Raw genomic sequence first — 26,296 nt, 5'->3', positions numbered from 1 at the left:
CCCACACCACCTCTCTACCCTACCGCACACGACCCTCCCCCCACACCACCTCTCTACCCTACCGCACACGACCCTCCCCACACACCACCTCTCTACCCTACCGCACACGACCCTCCCCTCACACCACCTCTCTACCCTACCGCACACGACCCTCCCCTCACACCACCTCTCTACCCTACCGCACACGACCTTCCCCTCACACCACCTCTCTACCCTACCGCACACGACCCTCCCCTCACACCACCTCTCTACCCTACCGCACACGACCCTCCCCTCACACCACCTCTCTACCCTACCGCACACGACCCTCCCCTCACACCACCTCTCTGCCCTACCGCACACGACCCTCCCCTCACACCACCTCTCTGCCCTACCGCACACGACCCTCCCCTCACACCACCTCTCTACCCTACCGCACACGACCCTCCCCTCACACCACCTCTCTACCCTACCGCACACGACCCTCCCCTCACACCACCTCTCTACCCTACCGCACACGACCCTCCCCTCACACCACCTCTCTACCCTACCACACACGACCCTCCCCCCACACCACCTCTCTACCCTACCGCACACGACCCTCCCCTCACACCACCTCTCTACCCTACCGCACACGGCCCTCCCCTCACACCACCTCTCTACCCTACCGCACACGACCCTCCCCTCACACCACCTCTCTACCCTACCGCACACGACCCTCCCCTCACACCACCTCTCTACCCTACCACACACGACCCTCCCCCCACACCACCTCTCTACCCTACCGCACACGACCCTCCCCTCACACCACCTCTCTACCCTACCGCACACGATGGGGGAGCACGTTTAACGCCGGGAAAAGAGGCTAATTTAGCCACAATTCTGAAAATCGTTTCTGACGTCTGGTCTCGGTGAAAAGGCAAATCCTTCGCCCTCTGCCTCTCAATCTTCCTCAACCTGCACTCTCCCTCCCTCTCTCTCTCTCCTTCTTTCTCACTCTCTCTCTCTCTCTGCCTCTCAATCTTCCTCAACCTGCACTCTCTCCCTCTCTCTCTCTCTCCCTCCCTCTCTCTCTCCCTCCTCTCTCTTTCTCACTCTCCCTCTCTCTCTCTCCCCTCATCTCACATGTCTATCTCACCTGTTCTGTCTACCACACCTGCCCTGTCTACCACACCTGTTCTGTCTACCAAACTTGTCCTTTCTACCTCACCTTCCCTGTCTACCACACCTGTTCTGTCTACCTCACCTGTCCTTTCTACCTCACCTGCCCTGTCTACCTCACCTGTCCTGTCTACCTTGCTTTGAACTTGTTCCCAACTGAGCTTGCCATAATTAAAATAGCGCCGTTGTCGACAGAACACAACAGATTTCGGGCAGAAAAAGAGGAGGCTCCTGTGCCTTGTCCAGTGGGTGACCCACCGGTACCCGAAGACCCGGAACTTCCCCAGTGATGGGAGGGGGGTGTGGAGAGCCCTGGCCTGGGGTGGAATGGGGGTCTAGCAGGTACAGAGGGGGTGGGGTGGGTGCAGTGACAGTGTGAGACAAAGTGTCAAAATCAGCTGCAGTGCTTCAGTCAGCCAAGGCCAGGCAAGCATGACATCATCATGACATCATCACCCGTGCTGTCCCCCACCACCCCCACTGAGGCCCTCAGACTGCGAGAAGGTGATAAAATGGATGTGCCCCCCAACCCCCCACCCCCAAAAAATCTAAGAACAAAAAAAGAATTAATACCACTAGAGTAAATTTTGGGAGGTCACTGCTACTGTGGCTTATAGAGATGCACTCGTGTCTGTGCACTGTGAGAGATGTGGTATACAGACAAAGTCTTGGTATCGGTATCGACTCATAGTACAGAAAAAGATTTGGTACAAATACAGATTAGGTATGTGTATGTGTTTGCTTCGGATTCACACTAGGAGCGGAAATCTGGGAGGTAAAGCGAAGCGCAAGACTCCAAGGTGTCCCTTCGGCAGGACTGAGAAAACTTCAGTTAATAATTCACACATCTTTGTTCCACCCGAGAGCAGCTATTTCTGGAACGGCTGATCGGCTTTTTGCATTACATACAAGAGATCCCGAGCCTCTTGAATTCGATTTCTTTCTTGCCAAAAAAAGGGGTCAGCGGAGTTAATTGAGCGTAGAGAATGCGTGTAAACAAACACGAGCCTGCGTGTTACAGACACCGCTCAGCCCTCTCACGCTTATCGCCCTGCTGCTCTCCAGAGGGTTCGCCTGGGGCACGCGTCCGTCTCGTCCTCCGTAATCAGGGCTAATTTCAATTAGGATCGGCGGTTCTAATTTAAAGGTAATGTTGAATAAAACTAATATTTTAACAAACACCGCAAACCGGGAAGGGAATTTACAAGGAACACAAACAGACTGATGGAGAATGGCACGTACAGCAGCATGCAGCCTGGATGAACTGCTCCTCCTTTTTAATTAATGCTTACGCTGGGGCTGGCCGAACAGGTTTGACTACAGACCGACTGACTACAGACTACAGACCGACTGACTACAGACTACAGACTGACTGACTGCAGACAGTTTGACTACAGACCGACTGACTACAGACTACAGACTGACTGACTACAGACTGCAGACAGTCTGACTACAGACCGAATGACTACAGACTACAGACTGACTGACTACAGACAGTTTGACTACAGACCGACTGACTACAGACTACAGACTGACTGACTACAGAATGCAGACAGTCTGACTACAGACCGACTGACTACAGACTAAAGACTGACTGACTACAGACTACAGAGTGACTTACTGCAGACAGTTTGACTACAGACCGACTGACTACAGAATGCAGACAGTCTGACTACAGACCGACAGACTACAGACTACAGACTGACTGACTGCAGACAGTTTGACTACAGACCGACTGACTACAGACTACAGACTGACTGACTGCAGACAGTTTGACTACAGACCGACTGACTACAGACTACAGACTGACTGACTACAGACTGACTGACTGCAGACAGTTTGACTACAGACCGACTGACTACAGACTACAGACTGACTGACTACAGAATGCAGACAGTCTGACTACAGACCGACTGACTACAGACTGACTGACTGCAGACTGCAGACAGTCTGACTACAGACCGACTGACTACAGACTACAGACTGACTGACTACAGAATGCAGACAGTCTGACTACAGACCGACTGACTACAGACTGACTGACTGCAGACTGCAGACAGTCTGACTACAGACCGACTGACTACAGACTACAGACTGTCTGACTGCAGACAGTTTGACTACAGTCCGACTGACTACAGACTACAAACTGGAAAGGATATGCGCAGACAGACAGGCTGCGCATATCCTTTCCTCTGCATGAGGGTGGGGGGCAGGGGGACAGGGGGCAGGGAGGTGGGGCGGGGGGGTTGGTGTGGGGCAAACAAACGCAGTTTGTACCCCATCGTTCTGGCCAGCGAGCGGAAGACGAGAGGGAAGTGGATCGCGTCGCGTTAGCGTCCTCATCCACGTTCAGGTTACCACACCCTGTCTCCCCCCGCTCGCCAGGATTTACCCTAAGAATGTTCGATATCAAACTCCCCTCTGCTTGCGCACAAACCCGATCGCATGGGAGGAAGGTCCTTCCAAGGACAACCCCCCCCCTCCCCCCTGCTACCCCCCCACTCCCCCTCCTCCCATTTGTGGAAAGCTATCCCTCCAACACAGAGTTGTTTCTTTTCTTTTGTTTTTTCTTTTTTTTTTCAGAACCCCAGCAGTCAAGAGCAGATCAATGTGTGTGAGGAAATGGACTACCCTCTAATTACACACTTCCAATCCGATTCCCGGTCGATAAGCCGGGGGGATGAACAAAAAAAGGTTTCTTTTGATGGCCCTGCAAACTTCCAACGAATATTTTACACATGTTTATTTACATATGAAAGCCAATCTCTCTGTATGTGTCTGTAAGGGAGGGATGGAAGGAAGAAAAAAGAAAAGAAAACCAAAAAAAAAAACGCTTTTTCTTGTTCTCTTTTCACCACAGGCTAGCGATCAAATGTCGGACCCATTGTTTGCCTGGGAATTTAATTAATTCTGCTCGTTATCTTAGTTTCCAGAAACACCCCCATCAGTTCAGATTGGAATTAGAACGTTGAGGGGAGTCGGGGTGGGGGGGGGCTGGGGGGTAGACGGAATGCCGGAAAAAAAAAAAAAAAAACACAAAAAGGTCTCCACATCAGCTATGATTGCAGAGGTTACACGGTGGATTAATGAGCAGCCAACAGCTTGTGAGAACACAGCAACGGAAAGAAGAAAGAAAGGGGAAAAAAACACATTTTAGGAAGTGCGGGAAATTAGTGCTGAATCTGCAAATCATCTCAAAACGTGAATATTCACAGGGAAGTAAAAACAGTGCGAAAAAAAAATCTATAATAAAATGCAGGGAAGACAAAGAGAGGGACTGAATTCGTTGGAACTAACTTTCATAGTCAAAATCAGCTTCAGTTAGGGGGCTGCTCAGACCAGAATCTGTGAAGAACAGCAAACATAAAAAAGAAAGAAAATATCTTTTACAACGCTGATGATGTACTTAGAACAAAAATTTTAAAAAAGCCTGACACACACAGCGCTGGAGAAGAAAACACACACACACACACACACACACTTCATATTTCATCCTTAAATGAATGTCTCCCGCTTATCAAATTTATTGCCTGCATTTTGTTCGATAAGATGCTCTCAGACGTAAGAGAGTATGGCAACACTCACACAGTAACAAACAGCACCCTGCTGGACACAGACAGTTAAAATAAAATGACAGCTCCTGTTAGTTTATACCACGCCTTATCACTTTTTTAAGGATTAGCCTAAGCTAATGAAGAGTGTTGAACTGAAGCACAGCACAGGCCACCTTAGGGCGTTTCATTTCATTTCTTATCGTTTTTAAAGTTTTGTCACTTTTTTGACCCACACCATTAACTGAGCTAATGTTAGGACAACGTCAGTACTCTACATGACTTGTTAGTGTCCTCCATTAACATTTACCAGGTAAGCCTATCTAGTTAGCGAGCAAACACTAATAGTAGCTGGTAGCTATGTGAAATGAATTAAGTGTTAGTGTTTACCCACTAGCTAGAAAGCCTTCCCTATTACATGTTCCTACTCACATATTTTACTAGGTAAGGCTTTCTAGCTAGTGGGTAAACACAAACAGCAGTGAATAGGAAAAATGAATAAAAATGCAACTGTCCTGATGGTTACTATGTTACTGTTACTATGGTGACTGTAGACACAGTGTGGGTGGAGCATATCCGTTCGCTCTGAGAGTCGCGTTTTGTGTGTTTTCACCGAACGCAGAGTCATGCAGGTCGGTTCGTGGCGAATAACTCTGGCCATCTGGTCGCATGTTATCAAAGGCTTGCGCAGGTTGGCGGGAGGGGGAGGGGGGGGGGCGAGGGGGGTGTGGGTGGGATGGTGGGGGGGGGGGGGGGTGGGACAGTCGGCCGTTGGATCTGACGGCCGGACATCAAGGCTTGGGCGTAAAGTAGAACGCAACATATCAGTACAGTGACCAGCGTCGCTGGCCCCCCCCCCCCAATCCCATCCCAGCCCACAACCCCCCTCCACCCCCAACCCCCCCCCCCCCAATCCCATCCCGTCACAGCCCACACCCCACCCCCCCCCCCATCTCACCCCCAACCTCCCCCCCCCTCACAGAAAATTCCAATCAGCGCTCCGCGCGGGTCCCAGCTACTCTGCCGGGGGCCAGCACGCACTTCCACCCGATTGAAAGCTCTTCCATCAAGCGCCCGGCCTGGCAGCTGTAATTGGAAGTTTCGGGTCGAGAATTGATTTCGTTTCATGATGCAGGGGTTTCATAAACAGGGGGCCGAGCGAGGGCTATACACGGTGGGGGGGGGGCGCGGTGGGGCGGGGGGGGGGGGCGGGGGGGCGGGGGGGGGGGGCAGTGGCAGAGAGGAGAGAGAGAGAGAGAGAGGGAAAGTGAGAGGGAGGGAGAGAGAGAGGGGAAGAGAGAGGAGGAAGGGAGAGGGGAAGAGAGAGCAGGATGGAAGAGGGGAGAGAAAAGGAAAAGAAGAGGAAAAAGGGAGAGAGAGAGGGAAAGGGAGAAAGAGAGAGAGAGGGAGAGAGGGGGGGAGAAGGAGAAAGAGACAAAGAGAGAGAGAGAGGGAGAGAGACAGAGAGAGAGAGGAATGCAGCTAGAATTAATTCAGAAGCGCACACAAATGAATGCTGGGAAATTCTGTTTTTTGTGATAAGGTGTCCAGAAATGGAATGATCCGGAAACCGTATTGGGCCCACCCACCTGCCCTCACCGTCTCAACACTGAGACTCTGTCTGAGACTGTAAGGACAGAAGCTCTAAAGATCAATCCCACATCCTTTTACCGTAGTGTCTGCCCTCCTACAGGGTCCAGACTGGGGTCAAACACTTCACTTGAAATGCATTTTCTCTATCGATGCCAGCATTCGATGCCTGTGGTTCACTGACATTTTTAAAAGCCCATTTAAAAGAAAGCAAGTCATTTGAACTGTCATTCAGAACAGATTTCTACTCCCATGTGACTGTATGTTTTGGCTACTAACATGTTTCCAGTAAAAATTTAAGGGATCTACAGGACTTTTTTTATTCCATTTTTTTACATTTTACTGGCTTTAAAGAGTTAATTTTTTTGCGAATAATGTACATATCTGACACAGGTCTGGTGGAGTCAGATTCAGGCATCTGTTGACAGACAGTTTAGTTCAGACAGAGCAGAACTGCCGCCGCTCAGTCATGTGCAAAAAAAAAAAAAAAAAAAAACTGAAATTATTCATAATGGCAATCCCACCAAAAATCCTGAGGAAACAGTGAATTTATTCATGAATCAAGTACTTGTGGGTGTAAAATGCACTGCTAGGATGTTTGTTCGCGACATCTCACATTTACGAAAATCATGCCACTGAAACATAACAGGAACAATCTTTTTGTAATTCTCTGAATAGCGTGAAGGAATATTTCCCTTCTGAGAAGAGAGAAAACACTCAGAGGAGGAGGAGAAAGATGGGTGTTTTGGGCTCTGTGTTTTTGGTAATGCTTGACATTTTTTCAGTGCCCAAGCAGGCATCAGTAACCCAATAACTCCAACTGTACTGTCTGAAAAACAATAAGTGGCTTATAGCTGACAAAGAAAACTACAGAGGGAGATTCAGAAAACCACATCTAGATTCACTGACCGACAACTAACCCAAACAACAGAGGAATCTACACTGAACAAACCAATGGCTAACCAGAATCCTGCAGTGAAAAAACAAAAAAAATAAGTCAATCTCAACAAGTATTTTAGTCTTTAGTATTTAGACCTTATTTCTGTTAAATTTTTTTAACTAAAAAAAGACAAAAATATTACGAATGAGGTGAGGTAGTCTGATTCATTTCAAGATTTGCCAATGGGGGAAGAAAATTTCAAGCAAACAGCAACTTGAAACAAGCTAATATTTTCTACTGGAGATTTTAAATCTCATCACGAGACTAAAATAGTTTTTAAGACAACCTTTTTTTTTGCGGCAGCGCACACAGGAATTCACTGATGGCTCACCCAAACCTAGCGAGGAATTCACTGATGGCTCACCCAAACCTAGCGAGGAATTCGCTGATGGCTCACCCAAACCTAGCGAGGAATTCGCTGATGGCTCACCCAAACCTAGCGAGGAATTCGCTGATGGCTCACCCAAACCTAGCGAGGAATTCACTGACGGCTCACCCAAACCTAGCGAGGAATTCACTGATGGCTCACCCAAACCTAGCGAGGAATTCACTGATGGCTCACCCAAACCTAGCGAGGAATTCACTGACGGCTCACCCAAACCTAGCGAGGAATTCACTGATGGCTCACCCAAACCTAGCGAGGAATTCACTGATGGCTCACCCAAACCTAGCGAGGAATTCGCTGTTAGGAGAGACAACCGCCAAAAAAAAAAAGTCTCTAAATAAAGGGAACATCACAGGCACACCACGAGCTGGGGAAACCACGCAGAAGACCGGCAGCACCAATTCGCCAGTTTCGAAAAGCACTCTCTTTTTTCTCCTCCATTTCATTCTGGCCTCCCCCCCCTACCCTGACAAGCAAGGAAAAAAAAAAGATTTTCCCTTCCTACCTGAGTTAAGCGCGTGATCCACTAGTGGGGGGGGGGGGGGGGGGGGAGTGAAGCTGGGGATGGATGGGGGGGAGGGGTGGGGGGGTTTCAGCTGCAGTTACAGCTGCAGTGGCCCCTACTCCGAACCGAACCTATTTTTGGCTTCATTATCACCGAAAATCACATCGGGGCCTGCAGGTGCTCGACACGCAGCATTCAAGCCTAAGAAAGAGGAAACCTACCAATGGCGGTGATGAGCAGGCACCTCTTTCCCGCCATAAATTCCCCCAACGCTTCCCGTGATAGGCTCTCCGTAGATAAAAACGGGGGCTTTACGTTGACGGGTTCGAGCTGAGGGCTCTTTTAATGCAGAGGGAGGGGCGGATATCGGAATTAAGCAAATTCCGGGAACTGAGCAAAAACGTTTTTCTGAAATTCCTCCCCCCACGCCCCGTATTTCAAGGCGGCTCAATAAATCTAAAAGCGCTTAAAGATGACATTCATCACCAGAGGAGGACGAGACGGTGGTTCTGAGGTTGGGGAAGAAAGGACGTGGGGGGGGGGGGGGGGTTTGGGGCAGGGGGCTTAAATGTTCAGACTGAGGGGGATTCTGAAATGTAGAGCAGTTTCTGGGCACCGCAGAAACAGATCCCCCCACCCTCCAAAACAGGAGCCCAAAGGACGAAGAGAATATGGGAATCAAGGATGGGGGAGGAGGAGGCGGATGACACATGACATATGAAAAAAAGGCTAAATGGCTACCAGGAGATTCAGTGATCTTCACTAAATCTGCCAGCCCCTCCAGCCACAAAGCCATAGAGCTACAGGGTCCTAACACACACACACACACACGCACGCACGGACGCACGCACACACACACACCTACACAAACACACGCACACGCACACGCACACACACACACACACACACACACACCTACACAAACACGCACACATACACACACAGACACAAACACAGACACACACAAACACACAGACACACAGACACAGATACACATACATACACACACAGACACACATACATACACATGTACACACTCGCATACACATGCACATACACGTGCACATACACACACACACACACACAGACAGACACATACACATGCACACATACACACAGACACATACACACACGCACACACACAGGCACACACACACACACACACACACACAGACAGACACTCACATACACATGCACACATACACACAGACACATACACACATACACACACATACAGACAGACACTCACATACACACAGGCACACGCACACACACAGACCACACACACACACACACAGACACAGACACATACACACACACACACACAGACAGACACTCACATACACATGCACACATACACACATACACACAGACACACAGGCACACACACACACACACACACACACACACACTCTTGGCATTCCCAGGCATTTGCTCGGTGCTCCTTCATGTGTAGTGGGGCACGGTCACTTGAACAATGGCCGCTATTAGCTAATGGAAATGTTGCAAGCGTTCGCTGCTTTCGCCTAATTGGTCTAAAATGTCCGCTCAAATTAAATTCTCTCGGCGAAAAAGATAATGACATCGCTCGAGTTCAACGAGGACTCGGGCGAGAGAAACGGGCTAAGAGCAATTAGCACGCGGTGTTGATGTACGCGGCAGTTTTAACGAGGCTTTTTCCTCAAAGGGAGAGAGATGGAGAGAAACGTACCGCGAGAAGGACGAAGTGGCGAATTAGACGCAAGCGTAGCGGAATCGCTTTTCTCGCCCGTTTACGACCACAGCGCTGGAAGCCGCTGAGGAACAGACAGCTCTGCCCATAAGATGACGCATATTACATCCCAGCATGCACTGGGCCATGTGTAATAACGCCGGTCAGACCTGGCTGCCTGTAATCAGTGACTGTGAGAGATGGGGTTGGCCGCTGGGTGTTTCGTTCGGTGGTTAAGGCCCCACGCTGTGGTGCATGGATGAGGCCCCACGGTCTGGGATCGAATCCGGACCGTGGGGGGGTGTCGACTGTGGCAGGTAGCTCCACATGGACACGCGAAATTGGCGGTTGTGTCGCCCAGGATACGAGAGAGTTCAGTCGGGTAAGGGGTCTTGCGTTTCATCGCTATCTAGCGACCCCCCTGCTGGCTGATCGGGGTGCCCGCGGACTGCATGCCAAAGCCGCATGGGAAAGGTCTTCCTCTAACCAGTTCGGCTGTATGCAGACGTGTTTTGTGAGTGAACTGCAGTTGTCTACACTCTCCCCGGTCAGCAGTGGGGTTCGCGGATGAACGCGGCTGTGGGACGTTACAAATTAGGGTGTGAAGTGGGCGTGCTCAGCCCCATGCTGGGCGCCAGCACAAGAAGGGGTGCACTTTTCACAGCCCTGTGTGTGCCAAATCTATCCATCCATACATCCATTATCTATACCTGCTTATCCTGGGCAGGGTCACAGGAGGTGCTGGAGCCTATCCCAGCATGCACTGGGCAGGAGGCCTTTGTACATTATTATTATTACTTATAAAGTGCTTTTCTTGAACGTTGTGAGCGGACTGCATGTCTGGTGTGCTGTAATCTCCTTGGCCTGGGCTGCAGTGATGGACTGCGTCTCGGAGACGAAGGCCTTTGAAATCTGTGCTTTTGATGAACCGCAGTCCTGAGGACACACAGGATGAAGGACACGTGGTGGCAGGGTGGCGGGTCGGTGGGTTGGGGGTGGGGGGGGGGTGGGTTTGCCCTAACAAAGTCTGCCCCCCGCAGACACACAGATGCGTACGGTGAGGTGGGGGATGAGGTGCGGGTATGGGAGGGGGAGGGGAAATGTCAGGAGGGTTTAGCGGAAATGGCGGCCGGACTGCCGAGCGGGACTGGAGAGCTCGGAGAACAGCCGGCGGAACAGGAGAGAGGGCTCAGCCGGCCTAGAGCGCAGCCGGCGACGGGGACGAGAGCCAGATCGCCTAGCGACCAACCGGCGGGGGGTGAGTGGGGAGGGGAGGAGAGGGGGTTACCGAGGAAATCGCTATCGTCTCAATCCCCCCCCCCACCCCTCAGCTCCTCAGAGATACGATCGCGGCCCCGATTCCCGCAACAGTCGTCCAGGCAACGCCTCGCCAACCGCGTCCTCCCTACTCGGACCGGAGGTGAGTGACAGCCGCCGCTTATCAGGCACGCGTGCAGACACGGACGAGCGGGGGGGTGGGGGGTGGGTAGGGGTGTGGCAGGATGTGAGGGGGGGGTGTGGGTGGGGTGGGGGGTGGGTAGGGGTGTGGCAGGATGTGGGGGGGACGCGTCCTGCATGGCGGTGTCTGGGGCCTCACGCATGCCATCGATTTTTGCCCCCACGCATGAGCTCTGTCTGGCGTCTGGGTCAAACGTCGCCATGGCAATGGGCCCGTTACCACGGCAATGGGCCCAAAACTGTCAAGACTCCACAGGGGTTTCGGTTCACATTTCAGTGGCGTAACTGAGGTTTGCTCCAATTCTTCCGGATCAAGACGGGCGAGCGGTACCTCGTTTACTCAAGGTGATGTTATTCTGAACTCCATTTTCTCGGTGTTTAGCTCTTACAACAGCCTGCATTTTTGGCTAACGGACCCTTCGTACTAATAAGGGTTTCACAGCACCTCTGTCTCTTATCTGATAGCAGTACAGAGGTGACTGGCCTGTCTGCATATACAGTAATACTACATTTATACTCCCCGCGGCCTACAGTAAAACTACATTAATACTCCCCTCAGCCTACAGTAAAACCACATTAATACTCCCCTCAGCCTACAGTAAAACTACATTAATACTCCCCACGACCTGGCAGAGGTACTGCTGGACAGAAAGACATGGACATGAGATGCTTTTTTAACAAGAGAGTATCAGGAGTGTGAGTGCGTGTGTGTGTGTGTGTGTGTGTGTGTCTATCTTTGTGTATATCTGTGTGTGCATGTGTGTAAGTTTATGTAGGTGCGTGTGCGTGTGCATGTGTGTGTGTGTGTGTGTGTGTGTGTGTGTGTGTGTGAGCGCACGCTTGAGCGTGTGTGTGTGTGTGTGTGTGTGTGTGTTGTGTACATACCCGGGGTCTGGAAGTTAATGCGTCTCATCTCCACCGGGTCGGTGGGGTGGTGGGGGGCGATCTCTGCGTTGTTCAGAAGACACTTGGTCCGTGGTTCCGACTCCTTCCTTTTGCTGCTTGTTGGCGAGAATGTAAACACACACAAACTCAAACCCAATGCAGAACACACACATGCATGCACGCACACACACACAGTAAAACCCAATGCAGAACACACACATGCATGCACACACACACACACACACACAGTCAAACCCAATGCAGAACACACACATGCATGCACACACATGCACACACACACACACACAGTCAAACCCAATGCAAAACACATCATAAATATTACAGCGCTTACACAGACATACACACATACCAACAGCACATGCATATATTTGAACATCAATGGAATAATATATCAACCTCTCCTATCACTTTGCAGCCACAGCACGCACACACACACACACACAAACACACATGCAGGCACGCACACAGACACACACACAGGTGCACGCACACACACACATACATACACACACACAAAACACAATACAGTACAAACAAACAAACTCAGTCCCCAGCAGACACACCTCACAGTAAACACTGAAACGTCTGCTGACACATTTTTCCCACCTCCCTGCTTCCCGTTATGTGAACTAATTAAAAAACATATTTCATGCTGAGGCTGGATTTCTACAACCTCCCCCCCCCCACCACCTCCCCTCCTCCCTCCTCCGCCCTTCCCCCTCACTCCCCCTCCCACCTCACTCCCCCTCCCTCCTCCCCCTTCGCTCTCCCCCACCACCACCAACTCCACTTTCCTCAAGACAGCAGTAAAGTTCAGCTAAGCCTTACCTGTCAGGTTTGCTGCTTCCAGTGAAAGCATGTATGGAAGCAGACATATGAAGGAAAGGGGGGGTGGGGGGGTGAAATAAAAGCAGACAGGAAGGGAAACAGAAGTCAATGGAGGGCACTGTAATTCGCAGGGTGGCAGTGCTAGTCCAGATAAAGGCTTATCTGCATTAAGAGCAGCCAGGTAAGGCTCATCCTGGGCCCTCCGGTACCCAAACTGACCCAGGATCAGTACACAGGAGGGTGAGAAAGGGCAAGGATAAGGGCAAGTTTGGGGGGGGGGATACGAGCTGAGTAACTGAGAAATTTTCTTTGGGGGGGGGGGGGGGGGGGGGGTTGTTCCGGGGAAAAGCAGGAGGAAGCATGGCTATGCCAAGGTCAGCCTGTTAAGAGAGCAGGTTTTTTTTTTGGCTATTGCAAGGGGTGTTTGTTTTAATGTTCGGCCGCTTATTTTAGTTCCTGGAGATCTACAGTACCATACTGTAGGTTCTCACTCCAACCCTAACAAAGCCACACCTCATTCAACAGCTAGAAATCTCATTCAGCTGCTAATTAGTAGAATCAGGTGTGCCAAAATAGGGTTGGATCAAAACTGTACAGGACAATCGATCCCCAGGAACAGAGTTGGGCAGCCCTGCGTTGGAACTAAGAGCCCTGAAGTTGCGGTTATGCTTCATTTCTTGAATGCAGGCTCCGCCCCCTTCACCAGGCCCCGCCCATGCCCCGCCCCCCCACCAGGCTCCCCACTCACTTCTTGTAGAGCAGGATGGCGATGACGATGCAGATGATGAAGACCACGGCCAGGACGGGCCCCACCACCCAGATCAGCCCGTCCCCGCCCGTCTCCACGGGCTGGGGGTCCACGTCCGGCGCCACGATGGAGTCCGTGTAGGGGCTGGCCACGAACATCTTCTGCACACGGACAACACACAGGCGCACACACGTATAAAGCCAGGTTTGTCTGTGTGTGTGTGTGTGTGCGCATGCGTGCGTGTCTGTAAGCTCGGATAAGGGGGGGGGGGGGCAGCGTGTGTGTGTGTGTGTGTGTGTGTGTGTGTCTGTAAGCTGGAATGGGGGCCAGTATGTGCGTGTGTGTGTGTAATCTCAGATGGGGGGGGGGGGCAGTACTCACTGCAGTGGTGGTTAGGGTTAGAGTGTGTGTGTAAATTTGGGGGTGGGTGGGGGGGTTAGTACTCACCCCGGTGGTGGTTAGGGTTAGAGTGTTTGCGTAAGTTTGGGGGTGGGGGGGGCAGTACTCACCCCGGTGGTGGTTAGGGTTAGGGTTAGAGTGTGTGTGTAAGTTTGGGGGTGGGTGGGGGGGGCAGTACTCACCCCAGTGGTGGTTAGGGTTAGAGTACGTGTGTAAGTTTGGGGGTGGGGGGGGGGGGGGCAGTACTCACCCCGGTGGTGGTTAGGGTTAGAGTGTGTGTGTAAGTTTGGGGGTGGGTGGGGGGGGCAGTACTCACCCCGGTGGTGGTTAGGGTTAGAGTGTGTGTGTGTAAGTTTGGGGGTGGGGGGGGCAGTACTCACCCCGGTGGTGGTTAGGGTTAGAGTGTGTGTGTAAGTTTGGGGGTGGGTGGGGGGGGGCAGTACTCACCCCGGTGGTGGTTAGGGTTAGGGTTAGGGTCAGAGTGTGTGTGTAAGTTTGGGTTAGTACTCACCCCGGTGGTTAGGGTTAGGGTTAGAGTGTGTGTAAGTTTGGGGGTGGGTGGAGGGGGGCAGTACTCACCCCAGTGGTGGTTAGGATTAGAGTTTGTGTAAGTTTGGGGGTGGGGGGGGGCAGTACTCACCCCGGTGGTGGTTAGAGTGTGTGTGTAAGTTTGGGGGTGGGTGGAGGGGGGCAGTACTCACCCCAGTGGTGGTTAGGATTAGAGTTTGTGTAAGTTTGGGGGTGGGGGGGGCAGTACTCACCCCGGTGGTGGTTAGAGTGTGTGTGTAAGTTTGGGGGTGGGGGGGGGGGGGGGCAGTACTCACTCCGGTGGTGGTTAGAGTGTGTGTGTAAGTTTGGGGGTGGGTGGGGGGGGGGCAGTACTCACCCCGGTGGTGGTTAGATTGTGTGTGTAAGTTTGGGGGGTGGGGGGGCGGGCAGTACTCACCCCGGTGGTGGTGTTAGGGTTAGGGTTAGGGTTAGGGTTAGGGTACTCACCCCGGTGGTGGTGTTGAGCTCGGCCAGCAGGAAGAAGACGTACTCCTGGCCCGGCTCCAGGGCCCGGTTCTCGTAGCCGTTGTACTTCTTCTGGTTGCCCACGGTGAAGGTCTGCGGCAGGGCCCAGGGCTCGAAGCTGGCCGCGATGTAGGGCCGGCGCAGGTCCACCTGACCCAGCTGGCGCGTGGTCCGCGCGTGCCGCGTCGTCCCGATGTCCTGCAGGAGCTGAGGAAGAGGAAGGAGGACGAAGAGATGGAAAGAGAGAGAGAGAGAGAGAGAGAGAAACAGGAAGAAGAGAGGAGAGATAGCAGAGACCAGACTCAGTTCTGACAGCGCTTGGGCCCGTTTGAAACAACGAACCGATGCAACTGCAGTCGCAACAACCGCACTGACATTTTGGGACCGCTTTGAGTTTGACCTCTCAATCAAACTATGTCCAAAGTCGATAGGGCAGCCACTGGCCACAGGCCCAGACCGAATAAGCTTATTAATTTCACAAATGGCACAAAAAGATTCAACTGGTAAAAAAAAATGAAAAAAAAGGAAATAATGCTAATCGCTAATGCAAACAGCTACTGACTGACTGCGCTACAAGGTCATCGGTAACCACGGCAGCGAGTGTCCAGGTGAGAGGAGCGGGAGAAACGCGGCTCCTCATCGCTCTGGATTAGGGGGCTCAGGGAACGGCACCAAGATCAGTTTTTCTGAAGTGAGAGTGTCTGACCCTGTGGAGCACAGCTGTACACAAGACGCCCCTCCACACTCTTAGGTTACATCCCCTCTGACGCCTTCTGTCCCCGCTCTAACACCGCCTACTTCCGCTGTTTCACTGGATCGCAAATGGAGTGGTACTCGGGATGCGGTTGCCATGACGCTCACCTCCTCCAGGTCCATCTCGTCAGGGTTTTTTATGTGTCTGATGGGCCCCTTCTTTTTCTTCAGGGGAACCACCACCACGTAGATGTTCCTGTGAAAAAGCACCCGTGTTAAGCCCCAAAAACACACCCACAGTATGAGGACCATCTCAGGACGGATCACAGAGGTCACAGAGGTCACATCGGAAAAGGGTAAATTAATGAAAACAACAGATGGTGGGATTTTAGCTTTGGAACATGCAGGTGGGAGTATGCACACGTTTATTTTTTTTCATATATCCTGTTACATAAATAAGCTGAGAGTGTTTATGTGCATTTGTGTGCTTTGCGCTAACATTTCATTACATAAGATTTTTGCTTGTTAACCTCATCTGGTGTGTGTGTGTGTGTGTGTGTTTAAGAGCTGTTTGTGTGTGTGTTTGCGTAAAACATCTGCGTGCAAGCTGAGACTGTAAGGTAATGTATGCATATTTGTGTTTGTATCTGTAAATGTCTGTGGGTGCGTCTGTGTGCCACGCCTTATTTGGTCCCCCTTTGTTTTACAGGTTCTATGTTCCCCTGTGTGTTACGGGTTCTAAGTTCCCCTGTGTGTTACGGGTTCTATGTTCCCCGTGTGTTACAGGTTCTATGTTCCCCTATATGTTACAGGTTCTGTGAGTCACGGGTTCCGTGTTCCGCCCTCACTTGATCATTTCCCGGGTCTCCAGGGCGGGGAAGGTGATGGTCAGGGTGCTGTCCGGCTCGCGGTTCTGCTCCAGCTCGGGCTTCTTGACCAGGATGGCGGGGGCGGTCCGGGCGACCACGCGGTGCCGCAGCCCCCCCCGAGGCCTCGTCCTGGCAGGTGATCCGGAAGTCGTAGGTGGTGTTGGCCCGCAGGCCGGTGATCAAGGCCTTGGTCTGCTTGGCGTCCACGTCCACCTTCACCCGGTTGTACTCGATCTGTGTGGGACGGGCGGGGCGGGGCGGGGCGGGGACAGACACACGGACACCGGCGGTCACGCGCTGAGAAACATGCAGGCGTGAGCCGCTCTCCGGACACGCGGCGGGTAGCTGTCTCAACATGGCGGAGGCTGCCGTGGGGCGCTGCCTCTCTGCACCCTAACGTGCTAACGTGCTACTTTAAGCCAACTAACTCCCAATGTCACCGCCTTTGCTGAAGTTGAAAATCAAGCTCATAATGTGTTGGCCATTTGCACTTAATGCATTGGAATTGTCTTTCAGCTTGCAGTCATATTAACCCTTTAAGGTAAGAGATCATAAATACGTAATTAGAATGTTCTTCACGGAATGTTCAAATGCTGATGCAACAATCACTACTGGAGACTGAAAACAATGGAGTTCTAGAACACTGGGGAAAAAAAACATTCCAAAAAACCAACTCTTCTAGTGATTGTTACATTCAGTTAACAACACTCTTATCACATACTTGTGATCATACGTCTTAAAGGCTCACAACACTAGGATAAACTGTTCCAGAACCAGCTTGTCTTGTCTTGTTTCATCTGCAGAGTGGAACAACGTACAAAAGGGGGGGGGGGGGCGTCTTTGGGGTGCAGGGGTGGGCCCACACTCACCGTGCACTTGAACGGCGTGTGGCTTTCCAGAAACTTCCACGTCAGCAGCACCGTCGTCTTGGTGACCAGCTTCACCGTGAAGTTCTTGGGGACGTCTGTTTGGGAGGGGACGGGGGGGAAAAAATGAAAGCGTCAAAAACGAGAAGAGAGCAGCAGCATGTGTAGTTCTGAGAGGAGAGCGAGAGACAGAGAGAGGGAGAGAGAGAGAGAGAGAGAGAGAGAGAGAGAGGTGAACAGAAGGCAGCTGGATTATTCACTTTCCTCAGAGTGAACGGTGAGCAGTGCTCTGTGAGGGGGGAGGGAACCACAGCAAGTTAGACGAGCAGCAGGTGACCCCTGAACACAGACCCGTGGAGGACAGAGCCACGCCCAGTCCTGCCCTGCCCCGCCCTGCCCCACCCACCCAAACCCCACCCTGCCCCGCCCCACCCTGCCCCATCCCGCCCCATCCCAGTCAGATCACCAGCTACATTTCACCCTACAAAATTCACCTTTTCGCCCAACCCCTCCCACCCCCTCCCCCCCGAACCCACAAACCCCTCCCACCCCCCCAGCTTCATCCACGGCGGGCTGAAGTTGTCACAGTGGAGAATAGCGTTTGGGCTCAGACAGGCAGTACCCACACGGAACACCACAGGGACAAGGAAACGAGGACAGACCAGAGCAGAGCATGCCCACAGCAGTGCATCATGGGATGCCATGCCACACACCATTTTGTGGTGAGAGTGAGGGGGGGGTAGAGGGTGAAGGGGGGTAGAGGGTAGGGGGCTTAAAATAAATTCAAAGCGAAAATAAAATAAAAAAAATACAAAAATTCAATAATAATAATAATAAGGAAAAAAAACGGTAAATAAACTCAGAGGTGAGAAAGTGAGAAGGCCTACCTGTGGGGGGAGGGGTGTGTCTGTGAGGCTTACGTGTGTGAGTGCTGCCAGTGGCTGCAGGAGGAGGCGTGACTGACTCAACGACTGACTGACTGACTGACTGACTGACCGACCAATCGGCACTTACCTTCGTCATCAGGGGGAGGGGCTATCCATTTTTAAAACGAGCGCTGATTTGAACTTTTTTTTTTTTTGTTTTTTGTTTTTTACCTGCAGGCAAGTTTCCCCCCTGCGAATATATTTATTTCTTTTTCTCTCATTGGTTCATTGGTGGTGGTGGGGTTGGTTTTTGTTTTTTTTTTTTGTTTAATTTTTTTTTCTTTTTCTCCCCCGTAAAGGAAGGAAGCAGGCGCGCCCTACCTGTGTGCAGGGGGGCCGTCCGAATCTGCACGGGGGGGCTGTAGGGCCCGGGACCTACGCTGGTGTGGGCGCGGACCTTCACGGCGTAGAGCGAGTCGGGCAGCAGGCCGCCGAGCGTGCAGCCCAGCTCGCCCGCGGGCAGCGCCAGTTCCCGGGGCGCGGCCGCCGCCTCCCCGTAGGCCACCGTGTACCCGGTGATCGGCCCGCTCTGCTCCGCCGGGAGGGGCGCCCGCCAGGAGAGCCGCGCCGAGCAGCAGGTCACGTTCCACGAGCCCTCCGAGATTCGGGGGTAACCCCGGGGCGCCTCCTCGGGCACCGTCAGCTCCCGGACGGCCTCCTCCCCGAGGCCGGCGCGGGTCTTGGCGGCGAGCCTGAACAGGTAGGTGGCGCCGCGGCGCACGTCGGCCACCGTGTAGCCCCGCTCCCCGGCCGCGAACTCCAGGGTGGCGGGCGGGGTCGCGCCCTTGCGCCCCAGCTGCAGCCGGTACCCCTCCACCGCCAGCCCGGGCGGCACCACCTCCGGCGGCTGCCACTGCACCACGGCGAAGCTGTCTGTCTCCTGGCGGACCAATAGGAGGGGAGGGCCGGGCACTGTGGGCGGGGAGAAGAGAGGAGGTCAGCAATCCCTTTAAAACCCTCTTCATATTACTGCCCATACACAAGCCTATGAAACCATAACAATTATGTGATGAAATGAAAAACTTATACCCCTGCTGTGAGATACAGACCTGATCTGAGATCAGTTCTGTCTTTTAGCTCACAGCTGATATGGTTAGCATTTGGACAGGGGCTCCGAGCCGCTTCATGAATACAGTGCCCAGCGGGTTAATGAAAGGGGAGGTGGGGGGGATGGGGGGGGGAGGAGTGGCGCCAGTCTCTGACAGGGCGGTGGGGGGTGGGGGGGGTCGGTCATCAAATGAAGGTGACAGGGGACGCAGTGCAATCCCCCCCCCCCCCCCCCCCCCCCCCCCCCCCCCCCGCCCCCCAGCCCAAAGAGCCTCCCGCAATCCCTGTCCCCAGGGACCTGGGCACGTTTCCCATCAGCCCCGGCTTTAATGGCCGCTGTTGACACACACAACTCCTGATTGAGAAGGGATTGGGTTTCACACACACACACACACACACACACACACTCACACACTCTCTGTCACACACACACACACACACACACACGCACACACACACACACACACTCACTCACACACACACACACACACACACACTCACACACTCTCTGTCACACACACACACACACACACACACTCACACACACACACACACTCTCAGTCTCACACACACACACACACACACACTCACACACTCTCTGTCACACACACACACATACACACACACACACACACTCACACACAGACTCACACACAGACTCTCTGTCACACGCACACACTCTGTCACACACACACACACACACTCTCTCTCTCTCTGTCACACATACATGCACGCACAAACATGCACACACATTCTACACTCTCTCTCTCACACACACACACTCTCTCTCTCTCAGACATGCAGACACACGCACGCAAACACACTCTCTCACTCTCTCTGTCTGGCTCCTAGTTCTCTACTGCTCTGTCTGCCCTTCCTGTCTGAAGCCAGAGATGACAGGAGCAGAGAGAGAGTGAGGGAAAAGGAGAGACAGAGAAAGAAACAGAGGGATAGTGACAGAGGGAGAGAGACAGAGAGAAAGAAAGTGGAAGAGAGAGAGAGAAAGAAAGAGGTGCCCCGCTCGATATGTAGACAGGAGTAACCTTCAGCTACATGGTGATTAAGCCACAGCTGCAGCTCACACTGGAGTGTTTGAGGGGCATATAACCCCCCCCCGCAACCCCCCAGGAGCCGGCCCCCTCGCCCGCGCGAGAAACACTTTACTCAGCATCAACACCCGCCGGGCCGGGGGGGGCTCTACCCAAACGTCGGAGGGCAGACTTGATTGAAAATGCTTTTCCACACACCTTAATTCAGCGGCCTGAGGTCAAACCACCCTCCGCCCCCCCGCCCCACACACAGAGGGGGGGGAGACGTTCAGCGTTCGACAGCCAAGGTCTTATGAACACCGCGGTTCTCCATATCCTACCCCCCCCTCCCCACACACCACCACCCCCCGCCAATCTAGCTCCCACCCGCCATGACTAAAAATGTAATTTCATGCGCTCGAATGAAATCTGAAAAAGATTCCTTTTTAGTAGACATGACCTTGGTAGGAGACAGCCCCCTTGTCCATTATCAAACGTCGCCCTTGTTTTATAAAAAAAAACAAAAAGGGAAATCGCAATTATCTTGTGACCTTGCTTTCTGAAACCACTGACCCTACCACCAGGGGGCCGACAAAGTACTAAATAGCCGAATTTACAAAGTCACCTGCCCCAAGGGAAGCTTAAAATCCCTTCAAAAATCTTAACAGGACCAAAAATTTCTGACAAGTCCAACCCCCCATCACCACCATCTTGCGCTCCAACGTATAATTTGTAAGATCTCTGAAAAAAAATCTAGTCATTTTAATCTCAATTTATTAAGAAAAAAAAAACATCTTCACACTCATTTTAAAAAAAGGAAAACACTTCAACAGTAGAGGGATCAATAAAATACAATTATATGAATAATATGGAACAGGGAGTAGTTTCCCTTAACCCTTTAAGGTGTGACATCACAAATATGCTCTTAGAATGCTCTTTGCTGAACATTCTAATGCTGATGTCACAATCATTACTGGTAACAGGAAGCAACAGAGTTCTAGAACACTGACTTAGAATTTTGAAAAAACGTGGCCAAGTACAACACAATGGCAATTGGATGCTGGGGACAGTGATGCAATGACAGAAGCTTCTGTCACTGAGCGGAAATCTCCTGCAGTCGAGCAGAGAAAAATCTGTGGGGTAGTGCGCTGGGCGTGGAGTCGGCCCCCCGCTGTTCTCGCGCACGGCTACCGCGGCGCACCGTCGTTAGCATGCAGCGGCGTACCCCCCCCCCGCCCCCCAAAAAAGAGCTGGAGAGAGCAGAGTGGGCGTCCTTATCAGGGTTACGAGGCGTCAGCTTAACCTGCCTGACAGCGGCGCGTCTCCGCGGAAACGGAGCGTGAAGACCGGGCGCCGTGGTAACGGAAGGCCGAGACCGAGCGCACGACAGCCCCCTGTCACATGACCGGCCGCGAAGCTCTTCAGCGTAAGCAGGGCTAAGTTGCCTGCTCTGTCCCGTACTATTCATTTTATCTTTCAGGGGGAGCTTAAAGCTGGTCCTTTTATTCGCTTTATTCCCCCCGCAGTTTAAATGGGGGTGTAAAGCAGGGCGGGGGTGTTGAGGAGGGGGGCTGAGGAGGGCTCTTTGAGGTACGCAGAGTCAAAGGGCTGAATCAGTCACGCGGGGCTTGGGCTGTAAGCAGAGTGACAGCGCTCCGTTCTCCCCCTGTCACACTCTCTGACACCTGAGATAGGCACACCTGTCAGGCTCAAGCCCCCGGTAAGGGGGGTGGGGGTGGGGGGGGGGGGGCAGGAGGGGTTTGAAGCCCGACACAGCAGGGAGACCAAACAGGCTCGCGTAATACGCTCCGCAACCTTTCAAAAAACGAAGCGTTTCACGGTCTTCTCCTTGCTGGGATTTCTTCCCCCCTTCATGCCCCCCCCCCACCCACCCTCCGCTCGTACTGTTCATACCGTCTGTGCCTGGCGGGAAAAGCCAATCATCATCTGAAGAGAAAATTCTGAAAACCTAAACAAAATCCATGGAGGTGGGAGGAGGATGCTGAGAGGTTGCAGGTTTGATTCCCAGCTGGGGGGGGGGGCTGCCAGACTGTGTCCCTGCGAGGGGTTCATTTCCAGCAGTATAAATGGAGCGTACGGAGCCGTGTGTAAAATCGTAAGCTGGAAGTAGCACTTGATAAGAGCGTCTGCGACACGCAATGAAAAGGAGTAAACACCGGTAAGGCCTCGCCGGCAAAGCCAGGCTTCAGTAAGACAGGTTTTGTCTTCCTACAGTGAGACAGGCCCTTTATCCTGAAGCAGTGCATATATATCCTTCTCCCACAGGCTTCAGCATAGTCACTTTTTATTTTTATTTTTATTTTTGTCGTGACAATGTTTTTTTTTTGCTGCCGCCCTGAATTAGGTTCCTCCCCCTCCCACATGATAGCTGTTTGATCGCTTCTGCACAGGGTACAAAAAAAAGAACTTTAACCCAAGCTTTAGACACTAGTAACATTCCTATGGCTTGCTATTTTCAGATTGAAGACCATTCGTTACAAAATGTAAAAAGAGAAAAAAAATGTAAATTGTACATTTGACAAGGCCTAATACGCTGTATTACCAAATGTATCTGGACACTCCTTGGTCTGGAGCTGTTTTTCATGGTTTGGGCTACGCCCCTTAATTCCAGTGAAGGCAAAACTTAATGCATTGACATTCTAGACGATTCCGTGCTTCCAACTTTGTGGCAACAGTTTGGGAAAGGTACTTTCCTGTTTCAGCATGACAATTCCCTTGGGCACAGGGCGAGATGCATACAGAAATGGTTTTGTCAAGATTGGTGTGGAAGAACTTCATTGATTGGCCTGCACAGAGCCCTGACCTCAACCTGACCTGCATCCAACACCTTTGGGGTCAACTGGAAAGCCAACGGTGAGCCGGGCCCAATCGCCCAATCAGAGACCAACCTCACTAATGCTCTTCTGGCTGAACGGAAGCAAATCCCAGCAGCAATGCTACAACATCGCCGTTGAAGCAGCAAATGGTGGACCAACTCCATATAAATGCCCATAATTTTGGATGGGATGTTAGATGTCAGGTGTCCTCATAGTGTACGTTTATTTGAAAACACTGAGGGATCCATAGGAGATCTGTTTTCAAATTTTACCGGGAATCTAAATGAGTCACAGTATGCAAACACGTCTTTTACTCAGGTCTGTGCAGCGCTGGATCTCGAACATGTTGAAAATCGATCGAATCTGCCAGATTGCTTTCTTTGTTCGGACAAACTCCAGTCCCAGAGCGGGGACGTGAAGATGGATCATTTCTATTCTGAAGCCTCTCATCGATGCTCACATATTTGTGCCTGATCCATATACACGGCATTGATTGCTTCCCCTGCCCACTGCTGGGCTCGTGTAATTGGCCTGAACTGAACTGAACTGAACAAGCTTTATTAGGCCCCACAGGAGAAATTCATACCGATTTCTGCCACACAGAAACAGGCACACAGGTGCACACGCAGGAAGGACACTGCCCCTCTCCAGACACGGAACGTGATCATCCTGCCCAGCAGCTACCATGCAGTCGGGCTGCATCCCTGCCGTTACCGCGGCTATCATGCAGTCGGGCTGCATCCCTGCCGTTACCGTGGCTACCATGCAGTAGGGCTGCATCCCTGCTGTTACCGCGGCTACCATGCAGTCGGGCTGCATCCCTGCCGTTACCGTGGCTATCATGCAGTCGGGCTGCATCCCTGCCGTTACCGTGGCTACCGTGCAGTCGGGCTGCATCCCTGCTGTTACCGCGGCTACCATGCAGTCGGGCTGCATCCTTGCCATTATCGTGGCTACCATGCAGTAGGGCTGCACCCCCATCATTACCACGGCTACCGTGCAGTCGGGCTGCATCCCTGCTGTTACCGTGGCTACCATGCAGTAGGGCTGCATCCCTGTCGTTACCGTGGCTACCGCGCAGTAGGGCTGCACTCCTGATGTTAGCGCATCTTGCAGTTCCTTTCATAACGCTGGAAAGGCCCGCGGGTTCGCCTGCGCGGAATGCTAATGACTACCCACGCTGCGCTGCCGGGACTGAGGGTACTGATGATGTCATCGGTGCCTACCTGCTCCCTTGGTGACCACCAGCTTGGGCTTGCTCCGCGCGCCGTCTCCCTTCGTGGTGTACGCCGCCACGGTGATGGAGTAGGTGGTGTCCGGCTGCAAGCCCCCAATGATCATCTCCTACAGGTACACACACACACACACACACACACACGTACAGGCACACGCACACACACACACACACGCACACACACATACAGGCACACGCACACACACACACACGCACGCATACACACACACAGAAGAGTACAGTAGTCAGACGCCATGCTGCACGCCATGGCCCATCTCTTCCTGTTCGCCTGAGCGGTCATGGAGTTCATTTAATCCCACAGCATCACAAATCTGCCCACTGAGGACTGCAGATGGAAATGAACTCTGGCGTAACTCTGGTACGACCTTCCTTGTTATGTACAATTAAATCAACAAATAAATCTAATAAAATAAAAGTACGGGGAACTCCGTTTACTGCACACTCTTATTTTTTATAAATTCATTTTGAGGACCACAGCATTTGAATGTTGGTCCCTTTCTTGTCTTTGTCATTATTATCATTTTGTAAAACATTACTGGACACTAATTAAGGCTTGAAGAGTCCTCACAAATGAATCAAGGAAAACAATTAATCTGTACATGCAGGCCAGTTATTTATGCGTGCAGAATCTCGCAGTCCGTTATATCGATGGGATCGCGTGACGGCAAAGTTCAGTGGTTAAACGAACACATGACCCTACAGGCTGCGTAGTTCTCAGAAGAGATGGGGTCACATTTGCAGAAGCATCCACGGGAAGTGGAGGGGGGGGGGGGGTTGGGTTTTTTACACAAGCATTGCAGTAAACTATATTTCCGCTCAATCAATTCAGGTACTGAAATTCAGTTAATGAGCTGCAAAAATATAAAGAAAAATAAATAATGCCTGCAGCGTCTCCATGGAGATTTCAGTTTTAATGAACTCAGTCTCCTGAATTGAGTGGTCTGAAATGGAACCACGAACAACAACCCCCCCCCCCCAAAGTCTGTGTGAAAACATACTCCACAACAACAACAACGACAACAACCACAAAAATACACAAAGCAAGGGGCCAGGGAGCGAGCAAGCCTACACTACCTCCATCACGGGGAAACAGGCTTAAATAAATTACACACCCAAAATGCACTTATGACACTAATAATAATAATAGTAATAATAATAATAGTAACAATAATAATAATTCTCGAGAGTCATGCTTGCGGTGCTGGGAGATTTCTCTTGCGACGGCCCCACTGCACACTTGGCACACGACACACACAGCAGCCACAGACACACACCCCACAGCAGGTGTTGCATCACCCCCCTTTAACCCTTTCAGGTGTGAGATCACAAACGGGGGATCGGAATTCTCTCAGCTGAACATTCTAACACTCGTGTAACAGTCACTGCCGGGGATTGAAAGCAGTGGAGTTCTAGAACACTGACATAAGAATTTTCAAAACAAAACAAAACAAAACAAAAAAAAAAAAACATTCCAAACGACCTTGAAATCTTCAAAGGGGTTAATTCTGCCTTCTCCTCAGCCAGGGTCGAGCGGTGCGGGATAAGCCTGCTTTGTTAGCGAGTCGCTAACGTAGCATCAGCCGGCTCAACGTGTTCACTT

The 26,296-nt window shown here is 51.9% G+C and overlaps 1 protein-coding gene across 1 annotated transcript in view; it reads right to left on the bottom strand.

The window, feature by feature from the left end:
* Positions 1–4,417: 4,417 nt before the first annotated feature.
* Positions 4,418–26,296, bottom strand: part of LOC118225182 (receptor-type tyrosine-protein phosphatase S-like) — a 75,143-nt gene continuing 53,264 nt past the window's right edge. The window contains 11 exon segments of the mRNA XM_035413272.1: positions 4,418–4,485; positions 12,166–12,281; positions 13,015–13,029; positions 13,763–13,923; positions 15,158–15,382; positions 16,037–16,124; positions 16,717–16,844; positions 16,846–16,971; positions 17,607–17,701; positions 18,851–19,441; positions 24,668–24,785. Coding sequence (XP_035269163.1) covers positions 4,433–4,485; positions 12,166–12,281; positions 13,015–13,029; positions 13,763–13,923; positions 15,158–15,382; positions 16,037–16,124; positions 16,717–16,844; positions 16,846–16,971; positions 17,607–17,701; positions 18,851–19,441; positions 24,668–24,785 — 1,716 coding nt within the window. The 3' untranslated portion in view covers positions 4,418–4,432.

Source organism: Anguilla anguilla, chromosome 4, assembly GCF_013347855.1.
Source record: "Anguilla anguilla isolate fAngAng1 chromosome 4, fAngAng1.pri, whole genome shotgun sequence".
Lineage (NCBI taxonomy): Eukaryota > Metazoa > Chordata > Actinopteri > Anguilliformes > Anguillidae > Anguilla > Anguilla anguilla.
The sequence above is the reverse complement of the archived record's forward strand: the minus strand, read 5'-3'. Positions and strand labels throughout refer to the sequence as shown.